Here is a 22,645-nt window from a genome sequence, read left to right as displayed (position 1 = left end):
TTTCTTTCTCTTTTGAAATTGTTTATAGTTTTAGTTTTTTCTTCTTCCGAGTGGACAAAAAAATGGTCATAACAGCAACATCCCTAAACATAGGATGTTACAAGCTAAGAAAACGTTATAAAACTGGTCCTCATTAATCCGCACTATGTAAGTTCGGTTTCCTCTTCTTTCTTTTTCTGCTGTTGTAATAGACCAATCTTGTGAGATGACGATTTTAACAGCCCTATGCAACATAAAATTTACGGGTTGAGTACTGCTACTAGGGGAGGGTGAGAAGATGATCAATCTAACTAGTAGTAGCCTTCATCTTGTTATAGACTGCAATTGAGGAACAATAGGATAATCGAATTCGTCAAACCCAACAAAGCTCATGGCTAATGGCTTCAAAGGTTGATCTTGTGGGATGCCAGCACTCGGGAGTTCACCCTTCTCTTGGAGATAATGGCAACGGTGGGGTTGTTGTAAAACAAAATGTTTGGCTCTCGATGTCCAAACTGGTTTGTCCAGCTTAGATGTTAGAACTAGAAGTAAATCATTTCCACTAAAGAACGAAGAACATAGACCACGAGGCTTCTTATCGACGTAATAAATTGATCCAACACGTAAAAGATAGTAAGTATCCTGAAGAATTTCCATAGCTTAAAGACATAAACGTTAATCTACTTGTACTTTTTAGTTGTTGTTTTGCGAATTACAACTAAGCACTGCTGCATACAAGCTTGTAGTCCAGTGGTTGTGCACCCCTCTAAAATGTTGAGAGGTCGTGGGTTCAAGTCTCAAGACCCTAGTTTACCCTCTAGTTTGTGTCGTGTAAATGATGTTGAATCGGTTCTTTCGTGGCCTTCAGGGCATTTGTATTTGCAATGTTGATTATTAATGGCAGTTTACGAGTTTATTACATCATCTTGATGTATCCACGCCATATGATGTTATGCTGGATATATATGTTCCACAAATGTAGGTGATGTCTATTTCTTTTTTCATTCTATGAATCTGTCTAGTGTCTAGGTTGAATAATCCGACTCAACTGGACCCAAAATTAGCCCAAATCAATTATTTGGACGAGTCGAAGGATTATAGATGTGTATTATGAAATGCAGATCCATCTTCCTATCAACAAATCTAGACCTCATGACCTTGAACTACATGGATAGTAACTGGACCTGAAGCTAAAACTATAGCATTTCACACTTCAGCAGATAGTTATCTACTTATCTAATACGACATAGGTTTAGGTACATGGTCTGACATGTAATTTTCATCTCATTGTGTTTAGTTTTCATTATATTGAATTATCAATTAACTGTTTCTTTTGACTAATGTTACTCGTAGCTTACTTCGTCGAGAATATCCAGCATAGAGATGCTTCAGATATGTTTTGTTTTGCCGTTCATAATATATGAGAATTACCAATTTTACTTGACGAAGATAAAGGGATTATTGTTACTCTACCATGTCGCTTTCTGCTGACGTTAGACAACTTAATATAGAAGCGTCTCAATCATATACTACTACTTGATTTCCTAGCCCTGAATGACGCGTATGAACCGAGGATTAGCCACTCGGGTATTAGGTAAAAATGTGTTATAAATATTTGAAATCTTGTGTCGGTATCGTTATCTTAGTTTATAGCAAGATATGAAACATGTTATGGTTGACTGATACCATGTATATCTAAACTTGAAAACGCCTAAACGAAACTGCAGACACCATTATCATTCATAACCACGTTGCTTGAACTTCGAAACTCCTTCATTTCATATATATATCCTTGTCCTTTGCCGAACAATATCATTCCATAATTGAAGGTTTAGAGTCTTAGACCACAAGAATCAGTAGTCCCTTTCAACCCTTTTGATGAAGTATAAAAGACTAGCTTTTTGTATGTTTCAGGTACTTGCAACTAGACAAAGAATGAATGGCAGTTTGATCTCCACCATTTACCTTAATATCATAATGTTGGCATCTTTAAGTTACAAAATCTGAATTGTCATTTTCATGTTTATGTAGTAAGGTCAAGTGGGCTGTCCTTAAAAGGACATTTCAGTACAAAGTCCAAAGATCATATCTCACACTTCTAGTAATCAACCTAAAACATTACTTCTATCTCTACCCACACACATCATTTATATATATAGATAGATCGATCGATAGGAACTTACAGAATAAATCACAAGGAGGAGCTTTATGTGATGTATTATCTTGGAATGAATGGAGGGAGGTTAACTAACACCATGTTCAAGCTTAAACAAGCAATGCAGAAGTTGCAGAAGACATTAATGATGTCTGTGCCTAGGAACGACAATGAAGAGCTAGGCGGAAACGGGTTTGTTCAGCTGAATCAGATCGACGATGAAATGGGTTTAACGGTAGATGGTCACTTTCCGGTGTTAACAACCGAAGATGATTCACCTCCAACTAAGTTTTTTGTTGAATTATGTTATTTAAATCATCCTGCATTTGTTAAGTTACTGGGTGAAATGGAAACAGAGTTTAGATTTAGTCAACAAGGAATTCTTGTTGTTCCTTGTCAAGCTAGTGAGCTCAAGATAATACTATCTTGGATTGCATTGCCTGTTAAATTCAGACCTAATTAGGTCTTTCCAAGTGTTATGTAAGATCTTAGGGATTGTGTCATATTATGTTATAGATTACTTTGTGTTGTGTTGTGATTGCAATAGTAATCACAAAATTGTTGAATTGTATTGTGTTATTGTGTTTGTAAGTTTGAAGGGCGGTTCTGTCGCTTCACTTAAAAAATCTCAAAAGCATAATATAATATAATATTATTTTGAAATATGTCCTTGCAAGTATTTTATTTTGGCCAGCGCTTTGGGGAAAGCAAAATAGTTTCCGGGGTGTGAAAATTTGGTCAAAAATTAGTCAATTTTGTTTGACAATTTTATTTAGGGGGAAAGCAAAATAACTTCTCCACCTCAGCTCTCTCTCTCTCCACCTCACTTCTCTCACTCCACCTCATCTTCTCTCTCCCTACCATTCTCTCTCTCTTCTCCGATTAGGTCGCCGGCCGAAACAAATTGCTTCACCACAAAGAAACAATGTCCGATACAAATGATTGACAGGATAAATACCACATCTATTACGCCTCTTAAGATTGAATCTATTATCACTAACAAATGCAGGGAAAAAACTAAGCAACAAACATGGAGCCCTCCATCGACACCCTTCATAAAACTTAACGTCGATGCATCTTTTTCCAGCAGCACAGAACCAGCCGGCATAGGTTGTATCGTCAGAGATGTAGACTCTGCTTTTATTATTGCAGCAGCAGACTCAGTTCGATGTCAGAATGCGGAAGAATGTGAAAATATTGCCATATTATTCAGTGTTAAATGGGCTATAGAGTTGAAGATCACTCATGCACACATCGAAAGTGATAATCAAGCTCTTATACTCTTCATCAATGGTCAAAATGTAGGCCTTCACTGGCAATCCAAGAAGATTATGCAACAAGTTAAAGAACTCATACACAAATTTGACGGTGTGATATTCACCTTCGTTCCTAGGGATTGCAACGCTCAGGCAGATGCGATAGCAAAATGGGGTAGAAGATATGGCCATAGTAAAGTGTGGAATGTAATACCCTCTTTTATTTCGGCAGTACGTTAAAACTCTTTGTATTTTCTTGTTTTAGTAATGTTATTTTCCTTCATAAAAATAAAAATAAAATCATAAAGTAGAAATTACTAGGAAATTCAAAACCTAAAACTCAAATTTCTGAAAAAATATTACTAAATTACTAATACTAGTTCACCTTTCCTTTGTCTTTGTCTTTTGAACTACTTCCTTTTGCAAACCTTGATGTGCTTGAAGTGTTAGATGTTGTATTATCTTCTTCATTATCATCGTGAACTTGATCATCTTCCAAGGAACTCGAATGCATATCCTCTAGTCTGACAATCGAGTCGTCTAGGTATGTGTGTTCAGGATCGATGTCCCACATTTTGTAAGGGTCTTCCTTATAACCTTAGTGAAACGTGACTGAAGACGACTATTGGAATGAATATAAACCAATTTATCAGCTCTCGTAGAATTCAACCTATTTCTCTTCACACTATGTATAAATGAATATGTGCCCCAATTCCTTTCATCAGGCAAGCTAGTAATTGGTTGAGCCAATACCTTAAAATAAAAATATAAACATTTTAAAACTATGAAAATAATAGTAGAAAAATAATAAATACTAATAAAATTTTAACTTTTTAGCAACTTCAGCCAATTTTAGAGTTCCTGAACCATATGGGCACCACCAATCAATTGCATTCATTGTTACAACATCAGTTTGCGCATACATCATGGCATATATACCTTTTCTTAAGTGAAATCTCGCAAATTCCTCCCGCAATTCTTTTGATTGATTCACATCTTTTGATATTCTATCAAATGCTTCCAAAATCCCCCATCATTACTTCCTTGTCTTGATTTGGAGATTTTCTTGTTGTACCACCTGGGGCGTAGCAAGAAAGAGAGAATCATAATATCTTGGGGTTAATGCAAATCCAAGACAATGTAATGGAATATTCATTTTTTCCCACTTCTTAAGCACAATACTTTCAATTTTAGGGTATTTATCGGTATGTTTTCTTTCACACGTAATATCTTTTATTTCACATAGCATATTGTCCATTCTTTCATAAATTTCACCCATTTTTTTACCTTCTCCGTCACAAAACTTCATTAAGAAATATATTGGTTTAGTAATGCTTAGTATATGGTCCACATCATCCCAAAATCCTTCACTAATAATTGTATTTGTAACCAATTCTCCCATTTTTCGAGTTCTCTTCCGCATTCTTCTTCGTCTACTCCTGTTACCGAGGAGGCCCCAGCTTCGGAGCCGGTTTATTCGGCGATACCTCTATCTGGGTCTTCTGGTGAGGTTCCCATGTGGAGGCATCATCCTTCTGCTTCTCCCTTTGACGGCTCCACTTTTCTGTCTACTGGAGGGGACCAGCTGCTCTCTTCTGAGGATCACCAGAAGTTCCTTGCTTATGGTCCTTGTGGAGGCGCGGACTATGGTGTTTCGCACCATTACCAGGTATTCACCTCTCATTTAAGTTGCAACTATTCTTTGTTATATTTACGAGCTCATCCTTATTTTTTGGTTTTTGTAGGCTTTCATGGCATCGATTTCCTCTAGTCGTCAGTTGAGCGAGAGTGTGGACCGAGTTGCGGAGTTGACCGGATCATTCTCCCAATTGCAGACTCGCTACGACAGCCAGGTGGTTTCCTTTCAGGAGCAGGGTGACAGGATGCGTGCTCGGGAGAGAGAGTTGGAGGATCTTCGGGGGCGGTACACTGTGCTGGAGCGAGAGGCGGCGTACAACCAACAGCTAGTTGATGAATTTCCCCGTGAGAGGGATCAGATTGCGACTGACGCGGCGTTACGGACTCGTGCGGACTTGTTCGTCGAGTACCGCGAGCATGGGCCCGACAGATGGGATATGGATGATAACATAGAGGCCTGGCGGGTTCGTTACGAGGAGCTTTTGGCGGAGCGGCGGGCGGGAGAGATGACGATAGATATGGACGAGGTGATGAGGGGTGATGATGCAACTGGAGGTAGTTCGCCTCATTAGTGCTTTCCTTTACTTGACTTGTTTAGAAATACTATGTGTGTTGTTGATTTCTTCCCTATGTGACGAACCATACTTGGTCGTCGTCGTGTGTCGTCAGGCGTTCAGCCCTTTTGTTTGGGCGACACACGTCGGATATATGTTGTTGTTGACGAACTATATGTAGTCGTCATCGTGTGTCGTCAGGCGCTCAGCCCTTTTGTTTGGACGACACGCGTCGGATATATGTTGTTGTTGACTCCTGGTTCAGCTAGACTTCTGGATTTGTATTTTAACGGTTCAAGTGAACCCACTGGATTTCTTTGAGACTCTTTGTTTAAAGATGTATTGCTATGGTTATGTACCTGTTGTTTTTCTTCTTAGTTGAGTGGTTGTATATCAGCTTATGTAGGGAAGACGACTAGTGCCTTATTGCGTTTAGGCGTCGGCCACAACTTACTGTCTCATCTTGGATGAATTACTAATCCTAACTTATATAAGTGATACGACCAGCAGCTTGTTGCCCCAACTTGAATGGATTGTAAATCCTAACTTATATATGGGATACGGCCATCACCTTACTGTGTTCAGGTGACGGCCAGTAGCTCGTTGTCCCATCTTGGATGGGTTACCAATCTTCACTTATAAAAGTGATACGACCAACACTTTGTTTTGGGATCGTCTAGCGACCTACTGTTTCTCTCCAGACAAGTAATTAGATGCCCTTGTAGTGAAATGACATCGATATTGATAAAGTTTAAACACAAGTAATTACTGGATAAATACTTGAGATTTTATTTCTTAAATTTTTGTTTACATCGGAAGTGATATCTTAGATTTAAGAACATTACATTGAACTTGAGGAATAAGTGTGGGACTTTGTTCCTTCTAAATTAATTTTGATGAACAGTACGTTGAACTTGTTGTTGTCAAATGAAGAAGTGTTCGTCATTCAACTTTAGGTGTCTGGTGATTTGAGTTGCCTGTTGGACAGGTGAGGGTTGCTTAACCCGTATTGTTCTTCAGTTTCTTCATAGTCTTCTTATAGTATCCTCATTCCCCCCAGTCGAAGTGCGGAACTCCTCTGGTGGTTTGGACTTCGACTCTGACGTCCAGCCTCTTATTGGTTTTGCTACTTTGTTGTGTCTTGGAGACAGTTCCTGTCATCACACGTAGGTAGTGAGGGGTGGTTGTTGGCGTAGCCAACAACCCTCCGACGCCCAAGTCAGTAGGTGATCTTTTGGAAAAAAGGCAAAATAGGAGAAGTTTCAAGGTTAGAAGTAGTACCTTCGTAAGTGAATGGCATTCCAGCTATTGCCTATGTTTAGGCCATCTTTTGATTGAAGTTTGTAAGCTCCTTGTCCCACTACCTTGGTAACGAGGTATGGGCCATTCCCAAGTAGGGGCTAACTTGCCAGCTCCTGTTTCTTTAGTATTTTGAAATACTTTCCTCAGAACCCAGTCGCCAACTTTGAATGTACGAACCCTAACGTTCTTGTTGTAATGTTTGGCTGCTTTCTGTTGGTATGCGGCATTCCTGATTGTCGCCATGTCCCTTACCTCGTCTACTGTATCCAGGTTATAATTAAGTAGTTCCCAATTGCTCTCTTCTGTGGTCCATTGGTATCGGGCAGAGGGAACTCCTGTTTCAGTTGGTATTACCGCCTCACACCCGTATGCAAGGGAGAATGGGGTTTCCCCAGTTGGGGTCTTCGAAGTGGTTCTGTATGACCACAACACTCCTGGTAGTTCATCTGGCCATGCCCCTTTAGCTTTCTTGAGTCGTTTTTTCAGTGAATTCATTATCGTTTTGTTTGACGATTCTGCTTGCCCATTGGATTGAGGGTATCTAGGAGTCGAAAAACTTAGTTTGATTCCCCACTCCTTGCAGAAGTCTTGGAAATCAAAACTGATAAACTGTGAACCATTGTCTGTGACAATCTCCTTGGGAACTCCAAACCTGCAAATGACATGTTTCCAAACAAAACTTTTTACCTCGCGGTCTCTGATTTGGTGGTAGGCTTCGGCTTCCACCCACTTGGTGAAGTAGTCTGTGACAGCAAGCATGTAGACTCTCTGGCCTGGGGCCGTTGGTAGTTTGCCTACTATATCCATCCCCCATTTCATGAAAGGCCATGGGGATAAAATTGAACTTAACTTCTCTGGAGGGAGGTGGGAAGTTTGGGCGAACCTCTGGCAGCTGTCGCAACGTCTAGCATAGTCAGTAGAGTCTGCTCTCATAGTTGGCCAGTAGTAACCTGCAGTCAGTGCTCTGTTGGCCAGGCTGCGACCGCCAGAGTGGTTACCGCATTCCCCCTCATGTAATTCCTTGAGGACATACTTGGATTCCTCTTGGGTGATGCATTTCAAGTAAGGCCCAGAGTATGATCTCTTAAGGAGCTGGCCGTCCATGATGCAAAACCTTGCAGCTTTGACTTTGAGCCTTCTAGCTTCATTTCGATCCTGCGGCAACTCATTGTTAGTTAAGTACCTGATTATTGGTGTCATCCAGGTCTCTTCTGCATCTGTAACCGCTACCTCTGAAGGCTTTGTTTTCCATACTGCCGGCCACTGAAGTAGCGTTAGGGGTATTGTCTGTGCATCCTTGGTTGGAATTGATGACCCTAAATTGGCCAAGGCATCAGCGTGCCCATTTTCGAGTCTGGGTACCTGTTCAAAACTAACCTCGGTGAACTGACTTTGTAGTTCTTTTACATGCGACACATAGGCTGCCATCTTCACGTATTTGGCCTGGTAGGTTCCTTGTAGCTGGTTAACTACGAGTTGGGAGTCTGATTTTATCGCAAGTTTCTGGACTCCCATCTCCTTGGCCAGGTTCATACCTGCGATCAAGGCCTCGTACTCTGTTTCATTGTTGGTGGCTTTGAACCCGCATCTTATTGCTTGTTGGATTAGGTCACCTTCTGGGGAAGTGAGAACAACGCCAAGTCCTACTCCATTCATGTTGCTGGAACCATCTACTGATAAGGTCCATTTGAGTTGGCTATGTTCCTGTAGATGGAGCAATTCTCCTTGTGCCTGCACTAAGGTGTTAGGTGTAAAATCAGCAATAAAATCAGCCAGTACCTGAGATTTGATCGCTGTCCTTGGCTGGTAGCTGATGTCATGTTCGCTTAACTCCACTGCCCATTTGGTCAATCTCCCAGACAGCTCTGGTTTGTGAAGAATATTCTTCATTGGGAAAGTTGTAACCACCACAATTGAGTGGCATTGAAAGTAAGGTCTCAGCTTCCTGGCTGCAGTAACAAGGGCAAGGGCTAGCTTCTCTAGTTGGCTGTATCGGGTTTCAGCATCGAGCAATGTCTTGCTTGTGTAGTAGACAGGCAGCTGCTTACCGTCTTCCTCACGAACGAGTACTGCACTTACCGCTGTCTCTGAAACAGCAAGGTATATGAACAATTTCTCTCCATCTTTTGGTTTGGAGAGCAAAGGTGGAGAAGTGAGGTATCTCTTCAGCTGTTGTAGAGCTTCTTCACAGGCAGGTGTCCACTCGAAATTTTTCCCCTTTCGCAGAGTGGTGAAGAACAGATAGCATCTCTCGGAAGATTTAGAAATGAATCGGCTAAGTGCCGCCACTCTACCTGCAAGCTTCTGGACGTCCTTGATGCATTTCGGGGAGGGAATACCCATCACCGAATTGATCTGATCTGGGTTAGCTTCGATCCCCCTTTGAGTCACCATATACCCTAAAAATTTTCCAGAGGACACACCAAAAGAACACTTAGCGGGGTTTAGTTTCATATTATACCTCCTGAGTACCTTAAATGCTACTTTGAGGTGTTCCAAGTGTTGTTCTGCTACTAATGACTTGACCAACATATCATCGATGTAGACCTCCATAGTGTCGCCTAGCATGTTGGCGAACATTTTGTTTACGAGCCTCTGGTAGGTGGCACCTGCATTTTTTAGTCCAAAAGGCATGACTTTGTAACAGAATATACCTCTCTCCGTGACGAAGGCAGTTTTCTCCTGGTCGTTTGGGTGCATAAGGATCTGATTGTAGCCCGAGAATGCATCCATGAAGCTCAAGAGTTCATGTCCAGCTGTTGCGTCTACTAGCATGTCGATGTGAGGTAGTGGGAAGGAATCCTTCGGGCATGCTTTGTTCAAGTCTGTAAAGTCAATACATACCCGCCACTTACCATTCTTCTTTTTAACGACCACCACATTAGCGAGCCAATCTGGATAGTGCACTTCTCTTACAGATCCGATGTCAAGTAGCTTCTGGATTTCCTCGTTGATTACCTTGTTGCGTTCTGGTGCAAATTTCCTTCTTTTCTGTCTGACCGGAGTATGGGAAGGGTCTACCTGTAATTCATGAACTATTATAGAGGGATCTATCCCTGTCATATCTGCATGAGACCAAGCAAAACAATCAGAGTTATCGGTTAGGAATTCAATGAGTTTTTCTCTGAGAGTAGGAGCTAGCTGTGCTCCAATTTGAACTTTGTGCTCTGGGATGTTGGGGTTAATTTGGACTTCGTCTAACTCCTCCATGTTCGGTTGGTTAAGGTTTGAGTTAAGGGGCACTCTGTTCTGTAATTGCTACAAGGGCTTCTTGGGAGCCTTCATTGTGTTCTTGTAGCAGTTCCTGGAAGCTCCTTGGTCTCCTTTGATTTCCCGTACTCCCCAAGGTGTTGGAAACCTCGATACTTGGTGGTATGTTGATGGTACTGCCCTCATCTCATGGATCCAAGGTCTTCCAAGGATCATGTTAAAAGCTGATGGGCAGTCCAATACCACGAAAGTGGTGCTAAGGTTAACTCCTCCTGCATATACCGGCAATACGATTTCCCCCAAGGTATACTTCCGTTCTCCACTAAATCCTATAAGGACAGTAGAACGTCGGCAGATGCTCGATTCTTCTAGTCCCATTCCTAGCAAGGCATGAAGAAACAAGACATTAGTGGAGGATCCGTTATCAATAAGTATACGTTTAACTAACACATTCGCAATAGTGAGAGAGAGGACGAGGGCGTCATGATGAGGGTTGACGAGCCCTGAGACTTCGTTGTCAACGAAGCTGATGGTTTGGTTGGTGAAAGTTGGGGTTGACGCCTCTGTCGAGTGGGCAGTTGGATTTGCTACGATTCGTGCACTTCTTTTGGCTGCTGAGTGGCTTACTCCACTCACTTCTGAGCCACCTGTGATCATGTTGCAAGTCAATGTTGGAATCGGCTCCTCTGGCTCTTTGGGTCGGGCATCTGCTTGGGACATGGTTTTCTTGCCTTTATCTGTCAGTAAGTCGGTGAGGTGACCCCTCTTTAGGAGCTCAGCAACTTCAAGCCTGAGGGCAATGCAATCTGCAGTATTGTGCCCATGGTCCGAGTGGAATTCACACCACTTGGAAGTATCCCTCTTGTCGCTTGGCGTCTTTGTCTTCCCTGGCCACCTTACCGTGTTACCCATCCCCTTCATTACAGCAATCACCTCACTTGGTTCAATATTGAGGTTGTATTCTGGAATCTTGGTACGGATGGGTCCTTGCGGTTTCTCGTTTTGACGATTAGGTGGAGGGTTGAATGGCCTCCTGTTCTCCCTTGGAATTGGTCGTCTGGTTGGGTACGGATCATTGCTCCTGGCTTCTGACCGTCGTTCGTATCTTCTAGAGTGACGGTCTCTTGACCTATCTTCTTGTGAATAGTATCTGTTCCTGTGAGCTTCGTCTTCTTCCCACCTAATTTCAACCCAAGCTCTGGAAAGAACATCTTCCATCGTTGTGCAATTGAACTTGGTGAGTTCTTTGTACAGCTCCCCATCTGGCAGTAAACCTTTCCTGAATGCATCAACTGCTGTCTCCTGGTTGCAGTAAGGAATTGACACCTTCTCCCGATTGAATCTTCCCACATACTCTCTGAGTGGTTCACCTCTTCGTTGTTGGATTCGGTAGAGATCACCAGAGAGTTTCTCCAGCTTCTTACTACTTGCAAGTTGCTCGACAAAGGTGTCTGTGAGCTGGGCAAAAGACGCGATTGAGTTATGGGGGAGGTTAGTGTACCATTGCAGAGCTGGGCCAATCAGACTAGACCCAAAACTCTTGCACATACACGCTTCCCGCAAGTCCCTTGGAATCGCGGCAGTAAACATCCTCTATTTGTAAGAGGCTATGTGGTCGTCCGGGTCAGAGGTACCGTCATACATCTTCATGTTGGGAAAAGTGAACTTTCTGGGCATCTCTACCAGAGCAATTGCATCGACGAACGGAGAATCGGCATAGCTTTGAGGAAGACTCTTCTTGAAAGGGGTCGGGACTCCTGGAATTCTAGTGATCAGAGCCTCCATTTCAGCCAGCCTCTTTGCTAAAGCTTGCTCTAAAGGGGTACCTGTATGTGAAAATAATAAGGGATTAGAAGTCATGGTGGGTTGAGTAGGCATAAGGAAGATAGTAGGCATAGCAATAGTAGAAGATGAGTAAAGAGGAGCAGCCATGGTCTGCTGTGGAGCGAGAGGTTGTTGAAAGGTATGTGTTGGAGCCATGAATGGAGCACTTGCGGATCCTGTCCCTACTTGGCTGGTGGGGAAGCCTGCAGTAGTGTTGTGAGGGGGTGTTGGGCGATTAGATGGTCCTCCTACTTCAGAACCGTTGGGAGGTGGTCGATTGTCCCCCAAACTTTGTCTTCTCGGAACCACCAACTCGGTAATTCTTTCTTGCAGTAGCATGTTCTCTGTCCGGACAGTAGAGTTCTCCTCCTCCAAAGCTCTCAATCTTTCGGCGTTTTCTTGCATCTGGGCAGTGAGTGCAGCAAGTTGTGATGAGAAATCCACAGAAGCGTTGGACATGTCTCCTTCCATGGTACTTGTCTTTTCGGTAGTTAGTGGCTGGCCCCCTCCTTCTAGCGCCAAATTGTAGACGGTAAAATGTCTACGGGTCGGAAAGTCTGACAGTCAACGGGTCAACGGTCAAGGTCTTGTCGGGTCGGGTCGGATGCTTTCGAGACCGGCCACGTGTCGAAAAGAACCTGCACACAAAAAGAGAGAAGAGATCGTGAAGCCTCTGGGACACCGGGATGGTGCCGGCCTAAGGGGGCTCCGACGGTCAAGTCAGATACTCGGTCAAATATAAATAAGAAAGTCAAAGTGGGCAATAGAAGGTAACCGTTGTCGGAGTGCTTAGGTGTCGCGGCCCGTGAAGTTGTCGGAACAGATCCCCACGGTAGTGATTTACTTACGGTAATTAAGAGGGTGATGGTAATGAAGTATCGTCGTTAACTCGCTGGTCGTAAAGGAGACTTGCAATAAGGTGCTGGTCGTAAAGGGATCCGCAATAGAGTGCTGGTCGTAAGTGGATCGGACGGTGATGATGAATGAAGATGATACGCCTGGCGTCTTATCGATAGATGAATGATGCGATAAGGAGGTGGTGGTATAACGATGGTGATACTGCCAGCTAGTTACTGCTGGATGGGTGTTACCGTCAGCTCCTTACCGTTGGATGGAGGATATTTCAGACCAGAGGGCTCTTATGCAACAAGGTGGTGGTCGTATGATGTTGATACGATTAGCTAGTTGTCGTTCGAATTGTGACTATCAGACCCCTATCTCCCAATTTCTAAGACAACGAGTTAGAGACTTTGAGAGGATCAGAAGATCTTTGAGATGCTTATGAGAGAGCAAGTGAGTAAAGAGAATAGATTAGGTTACTCGAGTACTCTTGTCGAATATTGGATGCCTTTGTCTGAGTTTTGCTTCTCGTATTTATAGTGGTGGAAAGGGATTGCCTTGATGACAACCAGCTAGTAACCGACGTATTTATTCCGTGTCATAACTCCTGAGAGATACGTTAAGGGTCAGAGAATCTGACCGTTAGATGAATATTCGAATTTCTCGAGGGACGGCTAAGATGTTACCGCGTGTGTGGTAAGCTACTGGCCAGTAACACCCGTCTTTAAGTGGCAGATATGGGATATTTACCACTAATACGGTTATGGATTGCACAATAATCCTCTGGCCGTAAGATTGCCTAGTACTGGCAGGTGGCTATCGCGTGACACGTGTCAGATATGCTTAGTGCCAAACGGGTATGGATTTGGTGACCCGAGTAGCGACTTGGGCCATTACCGGGCCTTCTTATTTAGCCTCGCGGATTTTACCCTTACGAAGCGGTTGTTTCCTTTATTCTACAGGCACCTCGTGGGGTGGATTTTTGCCCATACACCGAGTAAATACATAAGAGATTTAAGTAATTAAGTGCTTGTTTTATAAAGTGAAATTATGCGGTGGATTTTATAACCTTAGATATCCTCTTACCTCTTTCTTAGATAATTTAGTTAGTTTCATTTGTTTTCTTATTTCTTATATATCAATCATCAATTTTATGAGGGGTGTGTGTGTGTTTTAGTCTAAGTTAGATATTGACATCTTGATTATTGGGTTAAACCCGCATTCAATATCCGAAGTTACCTACCTATCTCTTGGGACGATACTCGATCTTATTACAAATACTATAACTTGACCCCGTATACTTGCGGGAATAGACCTATTTTAGGCCTATCAGTAATACAAACCATATTCACATACGGTTCGTGCACTTTCGAGTTTTAATTTATTCTAATTAGTTTACAGGCCCGTGCGGTACCCAGTGCGGGCAGGGCGCCCGCACTGGGCCCCGCACAAATGTGGGGCCCAAAAAAATTTACTACTCCTTTGTTCCGTGTCCCAATGTCCCATTAAATAACAATTAAAAAACAAAAAAGAAGTTTGAAAAAGTCAAACTCCAAAACAAATCAGTGTATGTATATATTTAAGTAAATTAGGGGGCCCACTCTCCACTAAACCCAAGAATATCTCTTTCTCTCTCTCTACTTTCCTTTTTCTGGCTAGTTACTAATTTTCTCTCTACTTTCTTTTCTAGATTATTACCCTTTCTCTCTCCAGTTTTTTTTGGCACTTTTCTTTTACTCTTTCCTTTCCTTACATGGGAATCATTTTTTATATACTAAAAATTAGTTAGCCGGTTTTTTTTTCTTAGAAACCGGCTTGTCGGTTTAAGTTAACTTTTTTTTTTTTTTTTTATAAATTGTTGGTGCAAAACAATTTTTTCATTATTTTACTTAAGTCTTCTTCCAAATATCACAATTAGTTCCACCATCAGGTAAAGAAAGTTTTAGAGTTCATTATTTCATCTTATTAGTAGATCAAGCTATTGGTTCATTAGAGAGAAGATTTGAACAATATCAAAAATATGAGAAAATTTTTGGTTTTTTGTTGAGACCGGAAAAATTAAGTGGGTATGGTGTTGAAGAATTAAAATCTTGTTGTCATAATCTTTCAAATAGTTTCAAGAAAGAAGAACATTTTGATGTTGAAGCAGATGACTTGTTTGTGGAGTTAAAACTCTTGCAAACTATTTTGCCAAGAGAGATTACGAAAGCTACTGATGTATTAGATTTTTTGAGGAAGATGAATTATTTTCCAGCTAGTAGCATTGCTTACAGAATTTTATTGACTATACCAGTCACAGTTGCATCAGCAGAAAGGAGTTTCTCAAAGTTAAAGCTCTTAAAATCATACTTGAGATCAAGCATGTCGCAAGACAGACTTAATGGATTAGCTTTGCTCAGCATTGAAAGTGGGTTCTTAGACAAGATTGACTACGAACATTTAGTTGATGATTTTGCTTCAAAAAATGCAAGGAGAACAAATTTTAAGTAATATTTTTTGCTTCAACTACTTTTTAAATACATTTTGAGTTTTTCTTTTATTAAATAATACATTTTGAGTTGATAAATAAACGATCAATTATCTTTATAGTTGTAGACGGTAAAATGTCTACGGGTCGGAAAGTCTGACAGTCAACGGGTCGACGGTCAAAAGTCTTGTCGGGTCGGGTCGGATGCTTCGGGGACCGGCTACGTGTCGAAAAGAACCTGCACACAAAAAGAGAGAAGAGATCGTGAAGCCTCTGGGACATCGGGATGGTGCCGGCCTAAGGAGGCTCCGACGGTCAAGTCAGATACTCGATCAAATATAAATAAGAAAGTCAAAGTGGGGAATAGAAGGGTAACCGTCGTCGGAGTGCTTAGGTGTCGCGGCTCGTGAAGTTGTCGGAACAGATCTCCACGGTAGTGATTTACTTACGGTAATTAAGAGGGTGATGGTAATGAAGTATTGTCGTTAACTCGCTGGTCGTAAAGGAGACTTGCAATAAGGTGCTGGTCGTAAAGGGATCCGCAACAGGGTGCTGGTCGTAAGAGGATCGGACGGTGAGGATCGTTGGTTGGATGATGACGATACGTCTAGCGTCTTATCGCTAGATGAATGATGCGGTAAGGAGGTGGCGGTATTAGGAAGGTGATACGGCCAGCTAGTTACTGCTGGATGGGTGTTCCCGTCAGCTTGTTACTGTTGGATGAGAGATCTATCAGACCAGAGAGCTCTTTGATAGGCTTATCGGAGTGAATGCTTAAGAAGAGGGATAAGATTACTTGAGCACTCTTGTTGAATATTGGATGCCCTGGTCTGGTTATAGCCTCTTGTATTTATAGTGGTAAAGGAGGGTCGTCTTGATGACGGTCAGCTCGTAACCGACGTAATTATTCTGTGACATTACTCATGGAAGTACGTTAAGAGATAGGGGATCTGACGTATCGACCGTCAGATGAGTATTCGAATCTCTTGGGGGACGGTCAGGATGTTACCGCGTGTGCGATAAGCTACTGGCCGGTAACGTCCGTCTTCAAGTGGAAGATACGGAATATTCACCATTAGTGCGGTTATGGATTGCGCGATAACTTTCTAGCCGTCAGATAGCTTAGTACTAGGAGGTGGTTATCGCGCGACACGTGTTAGATACGCTTAGTGTTAAGCGGGTATGGATCTGGTGATCATGCTAGCGTCTTGGGCCGTTACCGGGCCTCCTTATCAAGCTTCGCGGATTTTATCCTTACAAAGCGGTTGTTCATAAATTCTGCGGGCACCTCGTGGGGCGGATATTTGCCCATACAATTTGCCCCCCACTCTCTAAGTTCGGATGCGGAGTTAGAGGGTAGTGAGGTATGACCGTGTCAGCGGAGGAGTGCGCGTCTCGATCATATTTTACTAGTGGGAGTGCCACTTTGCATCGTAGCAATGGCTGTTTCGAGGTTGAGTGTCCCGCTCGTATTATTGAGGTGCCGGTAGGTTTCGGATACTTGGTCTGACAGAATCGCGGGAAGATTCGTTGACGAAAAATTGGTCGCGAAGAGGGGGTGCCACGTGAAAAAATCAGATATTTTAGACGCCGGCAGTACGTTTTTGGGCGCCGGGCGCAATGGGGGCGCGCGGGGCGCCCGGAGCGCGACCAGGGCGCTCTTGCGCTCGGGCGTACAGGAGCGCGCCATGGGGGCGCGCGGGGCGCACAGGAGCGCGCCACGTGGGCGCGCGCAGGCCGTTGAACGGCCAGCTACTTCTTGCGCGCCTACCGTCCGGACGGCCAGCTCCTTCCGGCGCGCTGGCCGTTCAGACGGCCGGCTCTTTCTTGCGCGTTTGCCGATCAGCTCTCTCCGCTTCGTTTTGTCCGGGTGTCTTGGTGTCCGGGTGTCGTCCACTCGGTTCCCGCGTATGCCTCATACATGTCTTGGGTCCTTGGGACGCCTATGTTCTTCACGTATCAGTGTTCAAATGTACTTGCGCGAAAGACTACCTTGCGGGAAGGAGGTGGAGGGTACCCCTTGGGTTGGACCCTATAAAAAGAGGTGTAAGGTCATTGTTTCACTTGCCATTTGGAGCTTGGAGAGAGATTTTTGGGATTCTTCACCTTGATAAGGTATTTTTCTCTTTCCTACTTGATTTTGTTGAGTTCTTTGATTGAATTTTAGTGTTCTTCAATTGTTCTTGATTGGTTCTTGAATGTTTATAGCGTTTGATCTTCAAAGTTACTTTCCTTATTTGTTGGCATGTGTTTTTGAGATTCATACTTTGAGTTAGTTATTGCTAGATTAGATACCTTGACCGAGTTGTTGCTATGTTCGATACTTTGACTGAGTTAGTGCTAGGCTTGATACCTTGAGTGAGTTACTGCTAGGTTTGATACCTTGAGTGTGTTACTGCTAGGTTTGATACCTTGAGTGGGTTATCACTAAGCTCGATTAACTGACTGCACACACCAAGCTAACTATTGCTCACTTCCTTAGCCTCACTTAGTCGTTGTAGGATCTGAAACCTTGTCCATTTTCCATACAGACTTTGCCTTCTGAGATGAGTCACCGTCAGCACGGTAGTTCTTCTGATCCGACTCATGCGCCAGAACCTTCTGAATTTAGACGGATGTTGGCGCAAAAACGCGCATCCTTGAAGCGCTTATCTGAAAACCCGGCCTCCACTATTACGGAGGAGGGACTTCAGAATGTAAGATTCATGTATAACATTCCCGACTCTATAGAGCTCAGGCTTCCTCAACCCGACGAGCTAATTGACGAAGATCATGGCGGCTGGACCGCGCTGTACACGCCTCCTTTCTCCATGGGATTTAGATTCCCCATCCCCCGCTTGGTTCACGGGGTTTTAGATCATTATGAGATAGCTCCTTCACAGCTCATGCCTGGCGCGTGGAGGCTTTTGTTGTGTTTGGAAGTGTTGGCCTACCTACAAAGCGTAGATCTCTCAGCGAGCGATGTCCTCCGCTTCTACCACTTGGCGAGTCATTCTAGGGACAAGCGTCGGTATGGCATCAAGCCGCGGAAACCTGGTGTTCTTTTGATCACTGGTTTGCCGGATACCGATCGAAAGTGGAAAACCAATTATTTTCTTGCACGTGGTGACTTGGTGTTCGGTGACCGGGGGATAGGTCAGATTCCTTCCCGTTGGCAAGACGCCCGTAAGTATGTTACCATTTATTTTGAGTACGCAATGTATGTTGTTGCCTAATGTTGTATCATCTTCTTGACATATTGTACGTTCAATAATCAGAACGTTGCGAAGCTTCGTGGCTGGAAAGAGAGGATCTCCCAACTGCTCGAACGTCGTGACCCCGAGAGAAGTAGCGCTTTCCTTCTGTCTCATTCTCTTATTTCAAGTACTCCTCTGTGGGATTTCGTCCCTGGTAGAACTTTGATTGGTCAAGTTCCTCCTCCTGTTGCGGCTGTCGAGATACAGAGTGCGCTTCGTCATTCCCAAGAGGTGTTTAGTGCGCCGATCTTATTCTCACCTCCCGCAGCGAGTACAGAGTCTTTTTCGTCGTCAGAAATGGTGGGTTCCGGCTACATCCCTGGTGCTTATGCGGACATCCGGAAGGGTGGCCAGAGGAAGAGGTCCAAGGCAGGTACCGGTTCGAGTTCTCTTCCGCATTCTTCTTCGTCTGCTCCTATTACCGAGGAGGTCCTAGCTACGGAACCGGTTTACTCGGCGGTACCCCCATCGGAGTCTTCTGGTGGGGTTTCTATGTGGAGGCATCATCCTTCTGCTTCTCCCTTTGATGGTTCCACTTTTTTGTCTACTGGAGGGGACCAGCTGCTCTCTTTTGAGGATCATCAGAAGTTCCTTGCTTATGGTCCCTGCGGGGGTGCAGACTATGGTGTTTCGCACCAATATCAGGTATTTGCCTCTTATTCAAGTTGCAACTATTTCTTGTTATATTTACATGCTCATCTTTGTTTTGGGTCTTGGTAGGCTCTCATGGCATCGATCTCCTCCCGTCGTCAGTTGAGCGAGAGTGTTGACCGAGTCGCGGAGTTGACGGAATCATACTCCAGGTTGCAGACTCGTTACGACAGCCAGGTGGTTTCCTTTCAGGAGCAGGGTGACAGGATGTGTGCCCGGGAGAGAGAGTTGGAGGATCTTCGGGGGCGGTACACTGTGCTGGAGCGAGAAGCGGCATACAACCAACAACTAGTTGATGAATTTCCCCGTGAGAGGGATAAGATTGCGACTGACGTGGCGTTACGGACTCGTGCAGACTTGTTCGTCGAGTACCGCGAGAATGGGCCCGACGGATGGGATATGGATGATACATAGAGGCCTGGCGGGTTCGTCACGAGGAGCTCTTGGCGGAGCAGCGGGCGGGAGAGATGACGATAGATATGGACGAGGTGATGAGGGGCGATGATGCGACTGGAGGTGGTTCGCCTCATTAGTGCTTTCCTTTGTCTTGACTTGTTTAGAATATTATGTGTGTTGTTGATTTCTTTTCCTTAGTGACGAACTATATGTAGTCGTCGTCGTGTGTCGTTAGGCGCTCAGCCCTTTTGTTCGGACGACACGCGTCGGATATATGTTGTTTGTAGAGTTGACTTCTGGTTTAACTAGACTTCTGGATTTGTATTTTAATGGTTCAAGTGAACCCACTGGATTTCTTTGAGACTCTTCCTTCAAGGATACATTTGCTATTGTTGTTTTTCTTCTTAGTTGAGTGGTTATGCTTATGTAGGGAAGACAACTAGCGCCTTATTGCGTTTAGGCGTCGGCCAACAACTTATTGTCTCATCTTGGATGGATTACCAATCCTAATTTATATAAGTGATACGGTCATCACCTTACTGTGTTCAGGTGACGGCTAGCAGCTTATTGTCCCAACTTGAATGGATTATGAATCCTAAGTTATACACGGGATACGGCCAGCACCTTACTATGTCCAGGTGACGGCTAGCAGCTTGTTGTCCCCACTTGAATGGATTATAAATCTTAAGTTATATACGGGATACGGCCAGCACCTTACTGTGTTCAGGTGACGGCTAGCAGCTTGTCGTCCCAACTTGAATGGATTATGAATCCTAAATTATTCACGGGATACGGCCAGCACCTTACTGTGTCCAGGTGACGGCCAGCTGCTTGTTGTCCCAACTTGAATGAATTATAAATCCTAATTTACATATGGGATACGGCCAGCACCTTACTGTGTTCAAGTGACGGCTAGCTGCTTGTTGTCCCGTCTTGGATGGGTTACCAACTTATAAAAGTGGTACGACCGACACTTTATTGTGTTTTGGGATCGTCTAGCGACCTATTGTTCCTCTCCAGACAAGTAATTAGATGCCCTTGTAGTGAAATGACATCGATATTGATAAAGTTCAAACACAAGTAATTACTGGATAAATACTTGAGATTTTATTTCTAGATTTTTGTTTACATTGAAAGTGATATCTTAGATTTAAAGAACATTACATTGAACTTGAGGAATAAGTGCGGGACTTTGTTCCTTCTAAATTAACTTTGATGAACAGTACGTTGAACTCGTTGTTTGTCAAATGAAGAAGTGTTCGTCATTCAACTTAGGTGCCTGGAACTCGTTGTTGTCAAATGAAGAAGTGTTCGTCATTCAACTTAGGTGCCAAAATGAAAAAGTGTTCGTCATTCAACTTAGGTGCCTGGTGATTTTAGTTGCCTGTTGAACAGGTGAGGGTTGCTTAACCCGTATTGTTCTTGAGTTTCTTCATAGTCTTCTTATAGCATCCTCATGCCCCCCCAGTCGAAGTGCGAAACTCTTCTGGTGGTTTGGACTTCGACTCTGACGTCCGGCCTCTTATTGTTTTTGCTACTTTGTTGTGTCTTGGAGACAGTTCCGGTCATCACACGTAGATAGTGAGGGGTTGTTGTTGGCGTAGCTAACAACCCTCCGACGCCCAAGTCAGTAGGTGATCTTTTGGAAAAAAGGCAAAATAGGAGAAGTGTCAAGGTTAGAAGTAGTACCTTCGTAAGTGAATGGCATTCCAGCTATTGCCTATGTTGAGGCCATCTTTTGATTGAAGTTTGTAAGCTCCTTGTCCCACTACCTTAGTAATGAGGTATGGGCCCTCCCAAGTAGGGGCTAACTTGCCAGCTCCTGTTTCCTTAGTATTTTGAAATACTTTTCTCAGAACCCAGTCGCCAACTTTGAATGTACGAACCCTGACGTTCTTGTTATAATGTTTGGCTGCTTTCTGTTGGTATGAGGCATTCCTGATTGCCGCCATGTCCCTTACCTCGTCTACCGTATCCAGGTTATGGTTAAGTAGTTCCCAATTGCTCTCTTCTGTGGTCCACTGGTATCGGGCAGAGGGAACTCCTGTTTCAGCTGGTATTACCGCCTCACAACCGTATGCAAGGGAAAATGGGGTTTCCCCAGTTGGGGTCTTTGAAGTGGTTCTGTATGACCACAACACTCCTAGTAGTTCATCTGCCCATGCCCCTTTAGCTTTCTTGAGTCGTTTTTTCAGTGAGTTCATTATCGTTTTGTTTGACGATTCTGCTTGCCCATTGGATTGAGGGTATCTAGGAGTCGAAAAACTTAGTTTGATTCCCCACTCCTTGCAGAAGTCTTGGAAATCAAAGCTGATAAACTGTGAACCGTTATCTGTAACAATCTCCTTGGGAACTCCAAACCTGCAAATGACATGTTCCCAAACAAAACTTTTTACCTCGCGGTCTCTGATTTGGTGGTAGGCTTCGGCTTCCACCCACTTGGTGAAGTAGTCTGTGACAGCAAGCATGTAGACTCTCTGGCCTGGGGCCGTTGGTAGTTTGCCTACTATATCCATCCCCCATTTCATGAAAGGCCATGGGGATAGAATTGAACTTAGCTTCTCTGGAGGGAGGTGGGAAGTTTGGGCGAACCTCTGGCAGCTGTCGCAACGTCTAGCATAGTCAGTAGAGTCTGCTTTCATAGTCGGCCAGTAGTAACCTGCAGTCAGTGCTTTGTTGGCCAGGCTGCGACCGCCAGAGTGGTTACCGCATTCCCCCTCATGTAATTCCTTGAGGACATACTTGGATTCCTCTTGGGTGATGCATTTCAAGTAAGGCCCAGAGTATGATCTCTTAAGGAGCTGGCCATCCATGATGCAAAACCTTGCAGCTTTGACTTTGAGTCTTCTAGCTTCATTTCGGTCCTGTGGCAACTCATCGTTAGTTAAGTACCTGATTATTAGTGTCATCCAGGTCTCTTCTGCATCTGTAACCGCTACCTCTGAAAGTTTTGTTTTCCATACTTCCGGCCACTGAAGTAGCGTTAGGGGGATTGTTTGTGCATCCTTGGTTGGAATTGATGACCCTAAATTGGCCAAGGCATCAGCGTGCCCATTCTCGAGCCTGGGTACCTGTTCAAAACTAACCTCGGTGAACTGACTTTGTAGTTCTTTTACATGCGACACATAGGCTGCCAT

General features: G+C 43.8%; 1 protein-coding gene across 1 annotated transcript; it reads right to left on the bottom strand.

Annotated features, from left to right (window-relative positions):
* Positions 1-21,836: 21,836 nt before the first annotated feature.
* LOC147568130 (uncharacterized) lies at positions 21,837-22,645 on the bottom strand. The gene is made up of 2 exons (XM_086659036.1): positions 22,016-22,645; positions 21,837-21,869 (listed from the first exon to the last, which is right to left on the bottom strand). Exons 1-2 carry the CDS (start codon positions 22,643-22,645, stop codon positions 21,837-21,839), a joined length of 663 nt encoding a protein of 220 aa, XP_086515162.1.

This window comes from Eschscholzia californica, unplaced genomic scaffold, assembly GCF_041429995.1.
Source record: "Eschscholzia californica isolate CP2 unplaced genomic scaffold, dmEscCali1.0.p SCAF_1, whole genome shotgun sequence".
NCBI lineage: Eukaryota > Viridiplantae > Streptophyta > Magnoliopsida > Ranunculales > Papaveraceae > Eschscholzia > Eschscholzia californica.
The sequence above is the reverse complement of the archived record's forward strand: the minus strand, read 5'-3'. Positions and strand labels throughout refer to the sequence as shown.

Coding starts and splice junctions, on each gene's coding strand:
- LOC147568130 (XM_086659036.1), bottom strand. CDS start 22,645: ATGGCAGCCTATGTGTCGCATGTAAAAGAACTACAAAGTCAGTTCACC. Junction 21,870..22,015: donor TGAAATGGGGGATGGATATA/GTAGGCAAACTA, acceptor TGTCATTTGCAG/GTTTGGAGTTCCCAAGGAGA.